The sequence below is a fragment of the Gossypium arboreum genome, chromosome 9, assembly GCF_025698485.1.
Source record: "Gossypium arboreum isolate Shixiya-1 chromosome 9, ASM2569848v2, whole genome shotgun sequence".
NCBI classification, from domain to species: Eukaryota; Viridiplantae; Streptophyta; class Magnoliopsida; order Malvales; family Malvaceae; genus Gossypium; species Gossypium arboreum.
Genome location: NC_069078.1, coordinates 67,221,458 through 67,242,826, shown reverse-complemented (window position 1 = coordinate 67,242,826; position 21,369 = coordinate 67,221,458). Strand labels below are relative to the sequence as shown.

Here is a 21,369-nt window from a genome sequence, read left to right as displayed (position 1 = left end):
GCCACATTAGCTTACCGTTACACCGTTAATGACAATTAATGGCTTAGTGACTAAAATGTTACAACACATTAACGTAAGTGACTAAAATGTAAAATTTCAAACATAAGTGACTAAAATGTAACTTGAGATAAACAAAAGTGACTATTTTGGTAGTTTAACTTCTTTTCCTCATTCTAACTCCGTATTTGGTCTATCCGGATCTATATAAATGAATTTAACATTAATTCATATTCAATTCACATCTTTGGAAAAATTACTATTTTGCCCCTATACTTTTATTTAATTACAATTTTGTCCCTAGGCTCGGAAAATGAAATTCACGCAATTTAATCCTTATTCCAAGCTTAGCCGATTTTCATATATAACTATAGCAGCCCATGTATTTCATAAAATTCAGGATTTTTCCATGAATTTTATATCTTTTCAATTTAGTCCTTAAACCACAATTTCATCAAAATTCACTTCACAAAAGTTGTTTATCTATCAACAACCTTTCATTTTCTACCATAAAACTTCATAATTCATGCATATTCATCCATGGTAAAACCTTAGTACTTTGATAACTTTACAAATTAATCTCGAGATAACTAAATTAAGCTATTATGATCTCGACAATATAAAAATTACTAAAAGCGGGACAATGATACATACTTATTTGAGCCAAATAAGTTTGCTAGAGCTCAAGCTCTTATGGCTAGGGTTTCCATGTTTTTAATTTGAGAAAGATGATGACAAAAGATGATATATTAGATTTTAATTATTTATCATTAATTATTTCATCTTTTCAATTTCATCCTTTTCTTTGTTTAATTTTCCATGGATGAATCACCATACTTATCTACTAACTCCTATTAATGGTCTATTTTCCATATAAGGACTTCCAGTGTTAATTTCATAGTTATTTGATCCCTTTAGCTACTAGAATTCAACTTTTGCATGTTATGCAATTTGGTCCTTTTATCAATTAAACATGTAATCAGTAAAATTTTCTTAACAAAAATTTTATATGATATCTCAATCATAATGCAGACCATGAAATGATATTAAAATAATTTTTCTTCCGAACTCGGATTTGTGGTCCCTAAACTACTGTTCCGATTTCACTGAAAACGAGTTGTTGCAAAAAATACTTACGATTTTAATGATTGGACTAAAATTTTTAAATAAAAAAGAGTAGAACATTTTAAGTACATGAACTAAATCTAAGATATTTGTCAAGTTGTATATGTAGTGAGTATATACGTGTTTAAAATTTGATCAACTTATTTTAAATATGTTCCATGTCAAATCTAAATAGGGGTGAAACCAAGGGGTTGGTAGAGGCACGACCCCCTCTAAAATAGAAAAAATTTCATTTAAGTCCTTTGGAATTTTTAAAAATTTAAATTAATAAAGATAAAACTACACTTTGCCCCCTAAAAATGATAAAATTTTGATTTAATCCTTTAAAATTTATAAAGATAGAGGCTATTAAAATGGTGAAATTATATTTTTACTATTGTAAAATTACAATTTAATTTTGGTCCCCTTAAAATAATTTTCTACCTTCGCACCTAAATCTAATCTGGAATCTAATACCTAAGATAGTAAATTTTTTTAATTGATATAATATTGATAGTGTAATACCCCATACCGTACCTGAGACCGGGATAGGATACGAGGCATTACCGAAATTTTCAGAATAATTTCAATTAATTTATATTATTTAGTATTCATTTTCATGTTTCATGTAACATCCTTTTCATATATTCAATTCAAAATATCATATAAAATATGATACAATACTTAAATTTTCATATTTACATGCTCATTCAGGGTATCCGAACCTACCTGACTAAATTGCAGAAATACCAAGATTTAGGGGCATATTGGTAATTTACCATTTTCCCAAATTTCATCCAATCTTAAATTGATAATTTCATTCAATTTATTAATTTAGATAATAAAACAATTTATTCCCTTCAATTTAGTCATTTTTGATATTTTTACAAAATTGCCCCCTAAAGTTTTACTTTTATTCAATTTAGTCCATGAGCTTAAAACATGCAAATTAGCCATGATAACTGAATATTCATATATATTTTTCCTCCTCCTCCTCTCCATTCCACATCCTTAATGTATACAACATTCTTGTAAGTACGATTTCACAATTTACTTATTAATGCTCACATCAATCTATCCACACGAGTCATAGTCACTCAATTATTTATAATTTGAGCTACAGAGCTCAAAATTAAGATCCGTAAATTTTTCATAAAACTAGACTCACATATCATTCCACCATAAAATTTTAAGAATTTTTGGTATAGCCAATTAGTACAGTTTATTCATTTAAGTTTCCCCTATTTCACTATCCAACAGTTCTGACCTCTCTTCGCTAAAAATTAATTATATCATAGTACAAAACTCGGATAATGTTCCCATTGATTTCTATTGAAAATAGACTCATTAAGGATTCTAAGCATATAAATTTGAGACTCTAATTAATTTTATCCAATTTTTTGTGATTTTTCAAAGTCAAAACAGGGGAACCCGAATTCATTCTAATATTGTCTCACAAAATTTATTATATCTCATAATTTACAAATCCATTGCTTACACCGTTTCTTCTATTAAAAACTAGACTCAATAAGCTTTAATTTCATATTTTATTCATCTTCTAATTCGATTTATACAATTTTTTGGTGATTTTTCAAAGTTAGTCTACTTCTGCTGTCCAATATTGTTTTAGTTCAAGATGTTTATTACCATTTTTCCTCTAAATTTCAAAGGTCATACAATTCAGTCCTTGCTCAATTAGCCCATCTATTAAGCTAATTTTTCTCAATTAACATTTTATTCCATCATTCTAAACTATTACACAATATTTGAAAATCAAAATTTTAACACTAAACCTTAATTCATAACTTTTTCACAATTAGGTCCTAAAATCAATTTCTATTGAAATTACTTGATAAAATCATCAAACAACAAAATCAAAGCTTCAAATTCATTTTATTTCATCATAAACAGCTAACACTTATCAATGATAGCTTTTAATTTTGTTCATAAAATCAAAAACTAATGAATTAAACACTTGGACCTAATTGTAAAAGTCACAAAAATATAAAAATCTCAAAGAAAAGGGTAAGAATTGAACTCACATATGTCAAAGTATGAAAAACCAGCAGCTTTCAGACCTCCCCTGGCGTTTTTTCTGAATAAAAATGATGATATCTCTAGATTTTTCAAATTTGTCTTGTTTTATATGTTTAATTTGTAAAATTTCCCATTTTACCCTTGTTTCTCCTTGTCTTTTTTGCTGATTTTCTTGCCCAACCGTCCAGCCCATACAATTTGGGTCCAATTTCCTTTTAAATCTCTCCTTTTAATCACTTAAACTATTTAATCACAATTTAATAAAGTTCTCACTATTTTCAATTTAGTCCTTTTTAATTAATTGACTAACCAAAAGTTAAAATTTTCTAACGAATCTTTAATACTAACTTAATAACACTCCATAAATATTTATAAAAATATTTATGGCTCGGTTTATAAATCCGAGGTCTCGATACCTCGTTTCCAACTAAATTTACTTGATTAATTCTTTTAAAATCGCAAAATTCACTAATTAAAAATAATTTTTTTAAGTTCGCTTGGCCTATAATTATTATTTGTTAAAATTTCTAAACTTACTCATCGGATTTAGTGATCTCGAATCACTGTTTCCGACACTACTGAAAAATTTGGCTGTTACAGATAGTTTAAGAATTTAATTAGAATATTTTAAAATTCGAAAAATAATTTAAAATTTATACCATCAACTAAACATTTTCCTTTTATAAGTCGTTTGATGAGGTTTTTAAAATTTCCAATGCTTGCTTTGGGAATTTAAAGAAATAATACATTTGAGGTTAGTATCTTGTTGCAATAATTTGGAAGATATGAGTTTTATTGTGATTAAATACATAATATTTTTATTATAAATAATAAATAATAATCCTAATAAAATTTAGGATTTTGATATTTTTGGTCGAAAATAAAAAAAATAACTAGTAATATATACTATAAATTCTACTACGTATTTAAAATACGGGAATGTTTTTAAAAATAACATAAATAAATAACGAAACATATGTTTGAAACTAATTAATAATAACATTAAAATAAAAAATATTAAATTATGAGTAAATAAAATTTAAACACGTAAAACATATATTAATAATATTAAATGTACTACAATTGCTTATAATGATGTTGTCATCAATCTTAAGTTGATATCGAGTTAATTTTTACACCAATTCAATCAATAATATTATCAATATATATACATACACAATGATGAAGGTGATAAACTGTGCATAATGCAATTAAAATATAAATATTAAATTAAAATAAAGTTTTGGCTTAATGGAAAAGTTGAGGATTTATTGATATAAATGATGACATACGTTCAAATTTTACTATATATAATTTTTATTAGTTTTATAAAGTAAAAGATTAAACCACCTTCAAATAATATAAATTTTTTAATATGAAAGGATATTTTTGTAATTTTTATAATCGAGTTGGTTCTCGATTGACTTATAACATCAACTCAATTAAGAGTTTAAATAATAATATAGATACACTATATAGGTGAGAGAAAATATTTTATGTAAAAAATTAAATTTAAAAAAAATTACTTTATTATTATTGATGTTGTGGTTAAAAAAAAAACTTGTTTATAAATCCAATGAACATATCTTTGAAACTTAGATATGTTAATTTTAGTTAGTTTATTTAAAATGATATAAAGTATGAAAAGACAAAATGTCATTAAAATAATAATAGTAATCATTTAATAGAAATGATAAATTAGTTTTACCCAATTTTTTGGTATTCGGTTAATTCATGATACTAACTCAATTAGGAGCTTAATTAAAATTAAAATGTTCAAAACATTACATGACAAAGCATTGGTTAATTGGAACCCCAAGTTACGACCTATTAGTCAAGTATTCATCTTTTCCAAGAATAGTTTAGATTCAAATCATCATTGTATAGGAAAAGCATCGGTTGAATGATATAGTTTTATTAACCCAAATGTCACAAGTTCAAATTATTTGCAAATTATTTATTGGTTTTTAAAAAATAAAAACTAAAATATCTTAAAATAATATAAATTATTTTAAATATGAAAGAATATTTTCATAATTTTCTTAATCAAGTTCGTGTCCGATTGACCCATAACACCAACTCAATTAGGAGTTTAAATAATAGTATGATTGATGGAGGTAATAAATTATACATAATAAAATTAAAATGTATAAAATAATTTATAATAAAATATTGGTTGAGTGGTAAAATTAAAGTTTCATCAACCAAAATATCATGGGTTTAAATATCATTATTTATTTATTGGTCTTTTAAAAATAAGAAAAAGACTATAATACCCTAAAATAATATGACTTATTTTAAATAAGAAAGAACATTTTCGTATTTTAAAAAGACTAAAATGTCCTAGAAGAATAAAACTTATTATAAATAGGGATAAATATCGAACTATACATGACATTAATCCAATGTGAAATGTTGTACATGGACTTTGATTTTTGCGATTTTATGCATGAAATTTGATTTGATTCAATTTTCACAAATCATTGACAACATTATCGAATTAACATTATTTTTACATTGATATATTGCATATACAAACAATTATATTAATCCGATATTGAAACAAATGTATATATTCATTTATTTAAATATGTACAATTGAATTAAAATCAAAATTTCATGTATACATATAAACCACAATCCAAATTTTATATAGATAATTATACCAAATCAAAATCTATATATCAAATTCCACATTGTATTAAGGTTTTTATATATATATATATATATGATATGATATTTATCCTTTTAAGGCCTCATTTGATGGCTAGTTAGATCTCGCTGATTATTACTGTGTTACACCTCCAGTTGCTTATTGATGATTTCTTCTTTAGTGCACTTAACTTTTTTTTTTTTAAAATTTACCATGACACTTTTTATTTTTTCAAGGTTTCTTTTCCATTTTAATGTTTAAAGTTGAAAAGCCCAAGCGATTTTATCTCCAGATTAGGCTGAATAAATACTTATATTATATAATAAATTAATAAATATTAGAATTTATAGGATAATAAGTAAATAACAATTGAGGTGTTTTAATATTATAAATATCATTTAAATATATACAAATATTTTCTTTGTTATATATGGGTAATTAATTTAATCTTAGTAATCAAAAGCTTAATGAGCGTAAACTTATTAGTGAAAAATGATGACACCATTAGTAATTAATCATATGCCATAAAAATGGTTTAATTTCTTATATGACCTTAGTTTAATTGCCACTTACTAGATTTAAAAATCAATTCCCACACACTTTCATCACTAAGTAATTTTGTCCCTGTACTATTTTTAATAGCGGATTTAATTCAATACCTCTTAACATTTCAACCTCTCCATTCCATATTTGACACGTGATTATCCTATTTTAATTATTTACTATCTCGATTCAATAAATTCGATCCAAAATCAATTTTTTTTTACACCGTTAAAAATTGAATCATTATTAATATCAAATTTACAATTAACCTTAGATTTAATATTCAAATTGTGGACAACCTTTTCTTTGGACTCTACTATCTTAAAAAAATATCTATAAAAAAGATAAATTTAAAATTATACATGAACTTTGATTATGGTTCAATTATGTACATAAAATTTTAATTTTAATTCAATCATACACGTTTAAAGAAATACGTACATCGATTTATTTTTCTATTAGTAAATATAATTATTTTTTATGCAATATATAAATACAAAATGATGCTATATCAATAATTGTTTTAATAATTTGTAAGAATTGCATCAATTCAAGATTTTATGTATAAAATTGTACAAAATCAAAATTCATGTATAAATTTACATATTAAACCAAAGTTCATGTATACTTTTGAGATTTATAAAAAAAATTATATGTGAAAATGATGAGGAAAACTTAGTAGATTACTAACTTATAAAAAAGTTGAAAAACACTTCAAACAAACTGGTAAAAGTATCATGAAGGTCTCTGTATTAATATTAATAGTTAGATTACATTTTGCCTTCTCTATTAAAAAATGTGTAACTTAATCTCTTTACATTAGATAAAAGAGCAAATTGGTCCAATTTGTTAAAAATTTCATCCAATTATACAGTTGAAAACTAGGATAGCTAACGGAATAACCATACAATGACATGTGGTGTGTCATATGTACCTCATGCTAATGTAGATAGACTAGTTTTTAACATTAGAAATAGATAAAAAAAAAATTTAATAATAGGATCACTTTATTTTTTGATCTAATGTACATGGAGTAATTTGTCTAATTTTTAAATAAAAATACGAAAAATAATTTAATTTTTAATACAAAAACTTTCATTATACATTTACTCATCCAAACCTTTTGTACGCCTTTAGATATTCTTCCTCTTTTTGTCAGTAGAAAATAATGGAGACAACTTAGTTTTAGATTTTCCCATAGCCCGATTAAAAGATGGAGTTGTTATGGTTGCTTTTTATGAACTTACTACGAAGTACTTTCTTAATTAGCTTCAATCGAAAGATAATCCTAATTTGAAATAGCATTTTTAATGACTCAAAATATATACATATTTTAAGCATTCAACTCACTGTAAAAAAGAAAAATAGTGTTTAAAAAAAGAAAAATTAAATAATAAAGAAAAACATTAACTTACAATGATGAACCAATCTCTACTATAGATTCTTTTGAAGATTTTAGAGTTGAGAATCTAAATGATTAAGGTTTATGAACTAATGTGTTTCAGTGTGAGATAAAGTCAACTAAGTTGAACCCAATGCCTATAATGTTCCATTTCTCTTCTCCTATAGGAACATAAGATTGAGTCACGGAGCTCCACTACTTGTAACCAATGTTGTCCCCATCCTTTTGACCATTGTATTTTCCTTTATTTATTTTATTTATTTCTTCTACATCAAGGCCAAGGCCAAACCCTCTCTAGTTATACTTTCAAGTTGGATATCCGCTCGGCTTGCTTACATTATAGTGCCATTACACTGCCATTTTTTTATTTCTGAATTTCTCATTTCTTTTATGACATCAACTTTTGTCTTTTAGCCAATCCCATACATACAAATAGCTCTGCCTATCCTCAGTTTCAGCTTCACCAACACTCTAAACATGGACTTGCTAAACAAATTGAAGGCATTTTTTGTGTCAATGTGTCCTATATTATTAATACCACATTCGTCACAGCCGCCACCACCACGACCCGACCTTGAATTGCACTAGCAACAACCACCACCTTCTGCAAATGAAACCTTGCCCCCAGACTCACCATTTCAGACCTTCAACCACTCCGACTTTCAATCACCACCACCACATACACCGCCGCTTCCCCAACAACAATCGCTGCCACCAATTCCCTCCCATCAGAAACTTGCAACACCTCAGCAGCATCTACAATGGAGAAGCGCAGTCCTCTAACTTTGTTTTTCGTATCCCATTTCCGTGCTCCAATTCCAATACGTCCAAACCGATCAAAATCAACCCAATGTTTCTTTGGTTGTGCTTTCCATTCTCATCCTACTTACTTTCAAACTTTTCTTATTGGCTTTGTTTATCAAACCAATTTCTACCCAAACTTCAGAAATGTTAGAAAAAGTTGGAGTCCTTGTAGCTGCTGCTGCAATTTGTTATGCCGTAGCAATCCCCTTCCCCTTGGAGCTTAAATGCTTCGCCTTTGCCATGTTTATATTCTTCTTACTCCTTCTCACCGCCTTCATATACTTTGTTGACTTTCAATCACCACCACCACATACACCGCCGCTTCCCCAACAACAACCGCTGCCACCAACTCCCTCCCAGCTCAGCAGCATCTGCAATGGATAAACGCAGTCCTGTCATTTTGTTTTTCGTATCCCATTACCGTGCTCCAATTCCAATACGTCCAAACCAATCAACCCAATGTTTCTTTGGTTGTGCTTTCTTTTCTCGTACTACTTACTTTCAAACTTTTCTTACTGGCTTTGTTTATCAAACCAACTTCTATCCAAACTTCAGAAACATTAGAAAAAGTTGGAGTCCTTGTAGCTGCTGCTGCATTTTGTCACGCCATAGCAATCCCCTTCCCCTTGGAGCTTAAATGCGTCGTCTATGCCGTATTTATACTCTTCTTACTCCTTCTCACCGCCTTCATATACTTCAATGGCAAAGGGGCTTGATGAATTGCATGCCTTTCGTTCTTATTTAGAATAAACTTCGTGCAGATTCAGTGTAACAACATGGACCATTTGATTTCTTTGTCAATCTTTGTAATGAAAGTGAATGTATGAGTATCCAAAATTTATCTTATTTCATTCAGGTAATTGAGTAATTTGCAGGGAATTGTAGCAAAATTTGTATGCTTATGTGCTTCCATTTATGTGAGAAATTTACTATTATGATACCAATAATTCTATATTCAGTTCTGTTAAATTTCGAATGCAAAGAAGATTACTGCTCTGGCGCTGTCTCTTCATGTAAATTAAATTATTAAATTGAGTGCAGCAAGAGATTTTAAGTTTTTATATTAAAAAAATTAAAGTAACAATAAAGTGTCTATTCAAGACTTGCATATAAAATTTAGCATGATAAATCTTGAACTTGAATTCTTATGAACTAAAGCTTTTGTCTTTGTCAACTATGCTAAAATTTAAATAATTTTAAAAAATTACAAGTACAAATACAATATAAATCACATATTATACATGTATGATCAACTAGAATTAGAACAAGCTCAATACAAAGCATACCATATTAAAAATCAAAAAATATCCAAACCTAAATCATAATAAATTTGGATAAATCTCACACATAATCAGACTTAAATTCAAAATCATTTGAAAGAAAATCCACTCATGATATTTACACATAATAAAATTTAAATCTAGACCATCAAAATTTTATTAACTCAATTTAACCAACGCAGTGAATGTAGAATAATCAAAAGGTTAGTTGAATTAAAGATATTTCATTTTGACGTGAACTGAACACATCTGAGCTCGACATAGTATAAGGTGGACGAGTTTAAACATAAACATTGGCAAAAACATAGTTTAGTCGGATGTTTGTGCATATATGACTATATATGCGTGTGCAAATATAGAATAATAGATTGTTGATTTTTGGTATTATTGAATTGGCTTTCTTACTGTTGATTTCGAATGTAAATACAATGTGAACATTGGAAAGTGATGTATGGCTTTTATGCTTTCTTACATCCATGAACCTATAACATTTGTATGTCCCATCTAAATAAATAAACTGCATACCTTATTAAAATAAGCAAAAGACTATCGAATCAATAATAGGATAGTGTGAGTTTTGTGGTGAACCATCTGACACATTCCACAAAATCGAAGATCTACAAGGAAAGGTAGACAACTAGTAAGCATTTTGAATGCTTAGTAAATCCATACCAAATTTATTTGACTTACCTTAACATTTTAAAAATTTATACAATTGTAATAGATTGATATCTAACATGGCATCTTTGGCAACCTTACACTTTCATAAGCATTTCAATAAATATATCAAATGGGTTAGTTCGATTACAAGTCATGAACTCATAATACAATCATAATAAACATATAATATTCCATCATATGTCATATACTAACTATTTCATTTTCAACTTATAACTTATGCATATAATTTCATTCATATATACATTTTCATTCCAACCATTTCATTTTCATATGGTACCATTTCCATTTCCGTCTTTCGCTTGGAAAACTAAAGTAAATTGAATTCGGTTACTCGGGGCTAGTTTGATTACATATGTTGACATTATTGGGCTGCTAACATTAGCTTCGAATCAGGGTTGCTAACACTAGCTTGGTTCGATGTTGCTAGCACTAGTTTCAGAGAATCCACAACATATGTTGAACCTTAAGCCATCAAATTAATCACTGATCATGACACCTATTTCTTTTTGAAACCCTAATGGTATGCTATTCATATCCCAATCGTTTACTAAGTTCACAAGGGCTTTAATGCCATTTCCATATCAATTCAATCTCTTTATAACAGTTTATACATTATGTCTAATCCATATACACATTTCTTTACCCTTCTATACCTCGTATCAATTCATAGTTGTCATTTAATTCATACTTTATGGTTTAGTCCTTTAGATGCCAAAATTACCGAAACTAAACATGTATATATATAAACTAAATAGTATAATCACACAATTCAAACATAAAATAATATAATAAACTAATTTTTTTCCCCTCGCGGGCATTTCCCCTTAAACTTTTTCGATTTGGGGACATCAATCTCTTATTTTAGTGTTGCGCTCAACACCCTTTTACCCACAGTAACTCTGCACATAGCAAGCTATCCCTCGAGCTCCATGATTTTTATGTTCAAAGCCGTCATTGTGGCTTCATTTTCTTCCGTCATAGCTATCATCACAACTTCAAGAGCATCATTTTTTTTTCTTTCAGCTTACCCACAATAGTATTGAGGAACGCTTCCACTGCATCCATATTGGAACTAAGGGCTTCTATCACATATTCCTTGAACTGCTCTTTCATCGTATTTAACTCATTAATGTGTCTCTACTACTTTGAGTGTTTCCTTCACTTCACCTATGGATTCCTCGAGATGGACCATACGACTTTCCAAAGCCAACAACATATCTCTAAATCTGCTATTTTTTTTGGACCTTTGACAGATCTCCATCGGGACATTCTACTTGTCTTCTCCTTTCGTCATCTCAAAGCACCTTCGAACCTTAGCTCGAATACCGGTTATCATGGGGCTATACCTTTTGTCTTGAAATCCGTGTGGCTCTAAGCAATTTATTTGCTTCAAATGCACCTAAGTCAGCCTAACTTTTGCAAAATGAGAATTGAAAAAGTGATGAGACCTCTATTTATAGTTGGGCTCTTCTAGAACCAACGGTCTAGATTGAGTTTTTATCGACGATCAAGATTAGAATCTATCTACAATTGAGAGTATTAAGGGATTTAAATTCTATACAATCTTATCCCTTTAGGATTTATACTATTTACCTTTATGCGACACTATTTGTGGGTTAAACGAGCCCTATTCTATTAATTGACCTTTATGGGACACTATTTGTGCAATTATCATGGATTTTGATCTGCAGCTCATGAGAATTACCTCTGCTTATTATCCCCATTGCATCATCGCCATTGCCGCTGCTAATTATCTCTCACAATGGAAGAAAACAATTGGGGGTTTTGCCACCTGGACCTTGCTGACCATTTATTTGCAAGCAATAATCTCGTATTGTTGAAGGGATGCTCCACTTTTTGCAGCTTTTTTACTAAGTTTTGTTTTTTTTAGATAGTTTTGTCTAGGTTTGTTTGGGTGTCTCACATTGATATATGCTTTCTGAAAATTTTTTACTTTGTACAATGAAATTACTCTTAGATTACTTAAAACAATTTTGGGTTGTTATTTGTGTTGTCTTTGTTCACGTCGAATTGTTTTCTAATTAGAATTAGGTAAATTTTATAAATTTCAGCATATTGGTTTCAAATTTGTTGATGAAGATTAGTAGAAAAAGAAGAACACTAAGAGAAACACAAATTACCCAGATTTTTAAATTTTTAAGTTAAAAACATTTAATTATTTCATGAAAGTAATGAATTTCTACTTTTATCATTTTGAAAATTTTCTATTTTAACAATATATTTTATTATATATTTTCTAAATTTTATATATTTATTTATATTTTCAATAAGCTTTAAAATAAATTGAATAAAATATAATTTTTAATTTACAATGCCACGCTGCATATTTTTATTGGCCTTCATATTTTTTTAGCAAAGTTTAAAAAAATAGAACCAAACATATAACATAATAATACCTTAGATACTAAATTGGGACAAAAAAAGTTTAGATACCAAAGTCGGAAAACAAATATATTTTAAGAGTCAAATCATGAATTACTCCCATAAAATATTGTAAACTTAAAAAACAGGTCAAATCGATATTGAACTTAAATATTCAAAACCGAGCTCGACTTATATTTTAAACGGGTTCAAATTTTTTATCCAAAACTATTTTCAAATTTAATATTTTTATTAAAAACTTCCTAAATTTTGAATAGTTCTTTAAACTAAAAAAAGATAACACATGAACAAGTTTAAGATTGGATAATCTCAAAATCATTAATGGTCAACTTTGAACCGACAACCTTAGCAAAGTTTTCCTGAATGAATTGAAAATATGTCAACAAAAACCATGCATAATCATCATTATCAAAAAATAAGAAAATAAACTAAAGAAGCATAGGACAACAAACAATATTAAAATAGATAAAAGTTTTTGTTAAGTGAGATCGAATATTATATATAATTATAAAAATATATAAATTTATAAAATAATTTGTTATTATTAAAAGCTTTTAAAAAATCATATCCACTAAATTTTAGATAAATAATTTTTTGATTATCTAAACTTAACTTGATTTGATAATAAAAAGAATTAAGGATAAAATGTTAAATATAAACATTATGTTTATTATTAATATTAAAATAATTTTTAAAATTAAACTTCAATTCAACCCATCAATTTATTCTATTTTAACTAAAAATTTGTATTGAGTTAGAAATTTATAATGGACCCCAAATCCAACCTTCAGATTCTAAACAACTCTTTCTTTTTGGAATCTTTCTCGTTTTAAAAAATCAACCACAAAAAGAACATAGATTATATGTTAAAAGAATGAGGAAAAACGTAGCATTACAACTTATGACTTGACATTTTGATCACAAAGGTTGAAAAACATGTCATACAGACTAGTACAATATTCGGAGCTCCACTCCATTCCCCCCCCCCCCCCACAATCTTTAATGCCACTTTGGTGTTCATCGTATCCATTTTGTTTTAATCTTTAATTTGCTAAAGGAAAGGCAATTTCACAACTCCTTCCCTTTATTTTTCCTTTCACTTTCTCTCTTGTACTACATAAAATATATGCAACCTTTTTGTCTTTTTTCTTTACTAACCCATGCATTTGACATACAGCATTCTGACCTCCATTCCCCAGGGAACTCTATAAACAAGATTATTAATCCAATGTGAGATAGAGGCAACTAAGTTGAACCCGATGCCTATAATGTTCCATTTCTTTTCTCCTATATGAACATAAGATGGAGAGGCCCGGAGCTCCACTACTTGCAGCCAATATTGGCCCCACCCTTTTGACCATTCTATTTTCCTGCATTTTTTTATTCATTTCTTCTACATTAAGGCCAAGGCCAAAGCCTCTCTAATTGTAATTTCAAGTTGGATATCCGCTTGGCTTGCTTACATTATAGTGTTATTACACTGCCTTTTTCTTTTTTTCCTGAATTTTTCATTTCTTTCCATAACATCAACTTTTTTCTTTTAGCCAATCCCACACATATAAATAACTCTGCCCATCCTCAGTTTCACCTTCACCAACACCTTAAACATGGACTTGCTAAACAAATTGAAGGCATTTTTTGTTTCAATATGTCCTATATTATTAATACCACACTCGTCACAGCCGCCACCACCACCACCCAACCTTGAATTGCACCAGCAACAACCACCACCTTCTTCTGCAAATGAAACCTTACATCCAGACTCACCATTTCATACCCTCAACCACTCCGCCTTTCAATCACCACCACCACATACACCGCCGCTTCCCCAACAACAATCGCTGCCACCAATTACCCCCCATCAGAAACTTGCAACAGCTCAGCAACATCTACAATGGAAAAGCGCAGTCCTCTCATTTTGTTTTTCGTATCCCATTACCGTGCTCCAATTCCAATACGTCCAAACCGATCAAAATCAAAGCAATGTTTCTTTGATTGTGATTTCTTTCTCGTCTTACTTACTTTCAAACTTTTCTTACTGGCTTTGTTTATCAAACCAATTTCTACCCAAACTTCAGAAACATTAGAAAAAGTTGGGGTCCTTGTAGCTGCTGCTGCAGTTTGTTACACCATAGCAATCCCCTTCCCCTTGGAGCTTAAATGCGTCGTCTTTACCGTGTTTATATTCTTCTTACTCCTTCTCACCGCCTTCATATACTTTGTTGACTTTCAATCACCACCACAACATACACCGCCGCTTCCCCAACAACAACCGCTGCCACCAACTCTCTCCCAACGGAAACTTGCAGTAGCTCAGCAGCATCTGCAATGGATAAACGCAGTCCTCTCATTTTGTTTTTCGTATCCCGTTACCGTGCTCCAATTCCAATACGCCCAAACCGATCAAAATCAACCCAATATTTCTTTGGTTGTGCTTTCCTTTCTTGTCCTACTTGATTTCAAACTTTTCTTACTGGTTTTGTTTATCAAAACAAGTTTTACCCAAACTTCAGAAACATTAGAAAAAATTGAGGTCCTTGTAGCTGCTGCTGCATTTTGTCACGCCATAGCAATCCCCTTCCCCTTGGAGCTTAAATGCGTCGTCTTTGCCGTGTTTATACTCTTCTTACTCCTTCTCACCGCCTTCATATACTTTAATGGCAAAGGAGCTTGATGAATTGCATGCCTTTTGTTCTTCTTATTTAGAATAAACTTCGAGCAGATTCAGTGTAACAGCATGTACCATTTGATTCTTTGTCAATCTTTGTAATGATGTGTAGCGAATGTATGTGTATCCAAAATTTATCTTATTTAATTTAAGTAATTGAGTAATTTGCAAGAAATTGTAGCAAAATTCGTATGCTTATGTGCCTCCATTTATGTTAGAAATTTACGATTATAATATCAATAATTCCACATTCAGATTTTTAAATTTCGAAAGTAAAGAAGATTACTGATCTGGCTCTTTCTTTTCTTGTAAATTAATTTGTTAAATTAGGATTTAAATTTTTATATTAAAAAAATAAGATAATAACAAATAGTGAAATTTAAGACTAACATAGATTAGTCGGATGTTTGTGCATCAGTATAATATATGTGGCGTGAGCAATTGTGAAAAGCGAATATAGAAGAACGAATGGTTGGCTTTGGGGTTTTTTTTTTTTTCCTTTTTTCTGAGAATTTGCAGGATTTTATTATTGAAAAACAAAGCCCATAACAGAGAGTCCAAAATACAAATTGGTCAAAATCCAAAGATCAGCCCAAACCCAGCTAAATAAAGGAGTTTGTTCTAGAAAAACAAAATGCTTCAGCAGCATTAAAGATGAGCACCTCTCCTGAGGTAACAAAAAAAAATCTCTCCTGATTTCACACAGCATTAGGGCGACGCCCATTAGCAGCTTTGTCCACTCCTTCGACGGTCTCTGTCCACCATCTCCACAGCATAAGCAGGTACTCCTCCATTAACATCCTGTTGGTCGCCATTTCTTAGCCCTTCTGTCGCTAGTAGATTTGCAACCTCGTTCTTCGACCGTTTTCCATGTAAGAACCTGCACATCTGAAAACCTTTGCTAAACCAAAGACAGTCTTTAATGGTTTTGGTACTATTTAATTGGCTGTTCTAGTTCTTACATCTATAAACCTACAACATTTGTATGCCCCATTCTAACCAAACAACTCTAAATAGATCAAATACATACCTTTTTATCCTTTTTTTCAAGTCCCATAATCAATAACTTCCCATTACATGAATGTATTTATTATTAAAAATGAAATTTGCCAGCGAAAGACCATTTGACAAGTCCTTCACCTTATTTTTCCTTTCACTTTCTCTCTTGTCTCATCTCAGTTCACACTTCATAAAATACATGCAACCATTTTGTCTTCTTTCTTTATTAGCCCATGCATTTGACATACAGCACTCGGACCTCTATCTTAATAAAAAATTTGGTAACTAATGTTTACATGTGTGTCAAAATAATCTTAATTGTATTTTTAATTTTTTTTTACTATCAACCTTTGTTCCTTTCTTTTAATATACTTTCTCTAATAGATTTAATAATAGTAACGTGGATGATGTAGAATTTTATTTAATTTATTATTTAGATAACTCAATAATATAATTATATGTAAAAAATAATAAAATAAATAAATAATATATTAAATTAATAACTCTTAATTTAAAGAAAATAAATGTAATTATCTAAAAAAATTAATTCAGTAAAAAAAATTTCAATAAACAAACGTATATAAAAGATTAAAACTTTTTGAAAGAAGAGAAAATTGAAACTTAGAATTTATTCATTAAATTTAGAAGAAGCATATTAAAAAAAGAACAAAGGTTGATGGTCAAAAAAATTAAAAATATAATTAGAGTAATTTTAACAAAATATACAAATATTAGTGGTCAAATATATCATTAAACCTTTTAAATACTAACACTCATTTTGAGAAAAAGATACTTTGGAGTGAGGACGAGAATTTGTAATTCATTTAGTTATATTAGGTATAATTGAAAAAATACAATTAGATATATTGCATATATCATCCAACTTAGTGATAAATATGCATTAATTTACACTTCTATCAAACACATGATTATTTGTAAATTAGGTAATATTTCGGGACCGATCGTCAAAATTTTTTACACTAACCATAATGAAAAACACCGTAAAATGAAAAGGCAAGCCCAAGAGGAGCAACCGAACAGCTCCCTTGTACTACTTTTAACTTTCCCCTACGTCTTGTTGAACCAAAGAAAATACAGCAGCCAACAAAACCTAAACTTCCACCTTCTTTTGATCTGAAAAATGTGGGTGAGATTAGGTTGGGAATCAGTAGAATTGCAAAGTTGTGGGTCAAGATGTATGCTCATACCCTGAATCCTCTACATTGCTTCGCACTGATCTCAGTCCGGCGGACGACACAGTCACAACTACCTCTTCATTCCAATAATACAGCTCAAACTCTCTTGTGCCACTTTATTTTTGTTCTGTGAACATGCAACAATGTGCAGGCATTTGTTAAAACTTGTTGCTAAAAAATATAATTTTTTTTATAAATTTATATTCATAATAGATCTAGACATCCTCTTGTCTAGTTTCATTCTACACCTGTGGTTTTTTTATTTTTTGAATTTATATTTCCATATTTATAATGTTTTAAATTTTTTATTATTTTATTATTTTTGCTAGCTGCTCAATGACAGAAATAATTGGTCAAGGTACTTAATTGATGAGAATTTTATCGTTGGGATCTAAATGATAAAAAAGATGTCCAACTTTGAAGCTAAGAACTTCTGCAAGGTTTACCTCGCCACACACAGCCTTCACTCCACGGTAATTCTTTCCAATTTTGTAGTTTGATGTGTTTGAGGTTGCTTGCTCCGTTACAATGCTTTCTTACATCGTAGTGGTAATGTTGTACGTGTAGAAAGCATAGGAGCTGAACAAGAGTGGTAGGGATGTACTGACATGTAGCTTCCTTTTTTGTACCTGTAGCTCATCCCAGCTACTGCTATAGTCTGTCCATTGACGCCTGCAACAGCCACCCTTAGAAATTGTAATGGTCAGTGCTGGCAAGTGGACTTGGTCAAATGTGATAACAAGATGTATTTTCGTAAGGGATGGAGAAGATTCATCGATGAAAACTCTGTAGTGGATGGGAATTTTTTAATTTTCAATTATGTCGGTGGTTGTGTGTTCGATGTGAAAATATATGAGTTTGATGCTTGTGAGAAGAGCATACCTTATGTGGTGTCGGAAGATGAAGAATCAGAGTCAGAATCAGAATCAGAAGATGATGATAGTAATAGCGATGATGCTATGAACGATGAAGAAGCTGATTCTATGGAGGTTGAGGATGAGGAGATCCATCCAGAAGATTATGTTCAACATTTGAATCCTTATTTTGTGGCGAAGACCACAAAGTCTTCACAGAGGATGAACGAACTGGTATGTGTCTACAAATTTCAATTTTGGGTAACATATGTTAGCATGATTAGCCAAGAATGGTCTAAATATTTTCTACTAACTTATGGCTTCACGATTTCAGTATATTCCAACTGGTATAGCCAAAGATTTTGGAGTGAGTTTAGAAGACGGGGAGAAAATTACATTTGTTGACCCATACAACCGGAAAAGCATTGGGAAGGTTGTGAAATGGAAGGACCAACGAACATGCATAAAGGGGTGGAGAAGTGTGTTGAATCGAAACAAAGTCAATCTGGAGCGTGACACCTGCATTTGTGAATTCCTGCTCGAAAACGGACAACAAGCTGAAATTGGTGTGCAAACCAAGTCCATCCAAGTTCATGTTATTAGTCGCTGGAAACCTTCCGAGTCGGGGATAAAGGCTAGCAAGAAGCAAAAGCAAAAGTGAAAACATATTTAGACATGGGTAGATTTATTAGGACATGGTTTGTAGTTGAGGTGTAAAGGTTTAATGCTTTCGAAAATGAATATTTAGGATTGCCCTCTCTTTTACTTGCAATGTTGTTTGGTCAATTATTCAGGATTGTAGCAATCATATCTATGTATATATACTGTTTCATTGGAAATTTTCTTAAGTTTCTTTCATTCTCAATTGGTATGGAACTTGATTGTATGTTGGGTTGCTATTTTGAAACTATATCAACAGATAAAAAAATGCCATAATTTAAATATGGCCTAGCAGCACAAAACTCATACCAGTTAGTTTTAATACATAATTGTTGCATTATGGATGCCATTATACTTAGTTTCGGACTTGCCCATACTCCGATTAAAAGATGGAGTTGTTACTTATTATGGTTTCTCAATTTCTCAGCTCTACCACCGGTTGCTTTTTATCAACTTACTACAAACGACTTGGTTAAGATGTTTCCTGATTAGCTTCAGTTAAAGGGTAGTCTATTAGACCTATCTAAGGGTTCGGTAATCTATTTGGCCCTGACTTGAGTCGAATTTAGGCAAAAATTTTTTATTTTAGGCTGGTCTGACTTGAATTCAATTTAAATAGTAGAAATATTTTTGTTAAAGAAGAAAGTACATTTAAGTCGTGGATGAGATTAAAGTACAAAGTGATTTACTTGTTTGATATAATGATTAGATTTTTTTTTCTAAAGAAAATGACCCTAAGGTCACCTCAATTTATTGCTTCATGAATAATAATGTTAAGGATTTCCAACGGATGATTAGATTTTTATTATTATTAAATATTACTAATAATTTAAAATACAAAAAAGATTAAATAGATTTTTTTACATAAAAAGATGTAGAAAAAGTCTTTCAACATCATCATCTTCATCTTCTCTTCCACGTCTCTGTCATGCCATTTTAGCCAATTTTCATTTTCTTCCCTTTCGGTCCTTTTTCCACCATTACCAACCCTTTCAAGCTCAAACTTCAAATTTCTTCCATAGATTTTTAGTGAAATCAAAAGAACAACTCCATGACAAGCTAATTTCTTGTGAAGTTAGCTAGTATACATATTTGAGGAGAGAGAAGAAAAGTTAGGGATTTGAGAAAAGTTGAAGTGATGAAGTTTTATTAAGGGATTTCATGTTTATCTCATTAAAAGTGCATGAAAATAGTTTGTGATTATTGTTTTAATATTAAATATTGTATATGTGTGTTATGTCAATGAACAGAAACAGAAGAGCAGTGAACATCAAGTTGGAGATAAAGGTGAAGAAGTAACAAAAGAGTGAAGGAAGAAGAAAGAGTTAATTCCAAGCATTTCATTGTAAGTACCACAAGAATTTTACTTTACCTAATTAAAATTTAAATGAAAACTTGATAATTTGGTTTTAGTAATATTCATGGGATTTATTTGTATATGAAAATGACAATATGTATTATGAAATGTATTTGAAAGTGAAGATGTTAACTTATAATGAATCGAATAGTTTATGTGTAGTGAATTTTGGAAAATGACTAAATTGCAAAAAGCATAAAAGTTGGATAGGTGAAATGGATAATAAGATAAAAACATTTAAGTGAAGTGTTAAATGTTGATAAAATAAATGTAAAGTGAAATGTGATGATTGTTGTTTTTATATAGATAAGAACTAAATCGTAAAAAAAACAAAAAAGAGTAAAGTTTGAATTGTTTTTATTTATTGAGAAATGTAGTGAAATTATATATATATATATATATATATATATATATATTTAAATACCTATGTAGACAAAATGAGAATTAGTAGAATATAAATGACATGTCATTAGAAAACTTTTTATATGCGCAAGTGATAGTGGCACTACGTTGCAAGTGTTGTGGCACTACGGTACAAGTAGCAATAACACACCCATGCAAATAACAGTGGCACCTCAGTTCAAATTATTGAATTTTTTCGCATATCCTATATATTCTATTAAGTCTACAATTGAACTACAAATGTTAATGATAAGTGCATTTAACAATGAGATAGGTAATTGACTTATAAATGACAAGTTTGAGATTTAATTGTAGTCATATTGTTTTAA

At 29.7% G+C, this 21,369-nt stretch overlaps 1 protein-coding gene across 2 annotated transcripts; it reads left to right on the top strand.

Annotated features, from left to right (window-relative positions):
• The first annotated feature begins 16,214 nt into the window (after positions 1–16,214).
• LOC108455939 (B3 domain-containing protein At4g34400-like) lies at positions 16,215–19,460 on the top strand. Of its 2 annotated transcripts, none has more exons than XM_017754520.2 (4): positions 16,215–16,354; positions 18,097–18,240; positions 18,403–18,855; positions 18,956–19,460. In XM_017754520.2, the coding sequence occupies exons 2-4, from the start codon at positions 18,163–18,165 to the stop codon at positions 19,280–19,282; spliced, it is 858 nt and encodes a 285-aa protein (XP_017610009.1). In that variant the 5' UTR covers positions 16,215–16,354; positions 18,097–18,162; the 3' UTR covers positions 19,283–19,460. The 2 variants fall into 2 exon arrangements, with proteins under 2 accessions (XP_017610009.1, XP_052875283.1); XM_053019323.1 differs by lacking the exon at positions 16,215–16,354 and adding an exon at positions 17,497–17,918.
• The last annotated feature ends 1,909 nt before the right edge of the window (positions 19,461–21,369 follow it).

Coding starts and splice junctions, on each gene's coding strand:
- LOC108455939 (XM_017754520.2), top strand. CDS start 18,163: ATGATAAAAAAGATGTCCAACTTTGAAGCTAAGAACTTCTGCAAGGTT. Junction 18,241..18,402: donor CACACAGCCTTCACTCCACG/GTAATTCTTTCC, acceptor TTGTACCTGTAG/CTCATCCCAGCTACTGCTAT. Junction 18,856..18,955: donor CACAGAGGATGAACGAACTG/GTATGTGTCTAC, acceptor TCACGATTTCAG/TATATTCCAACTGGTATAGC.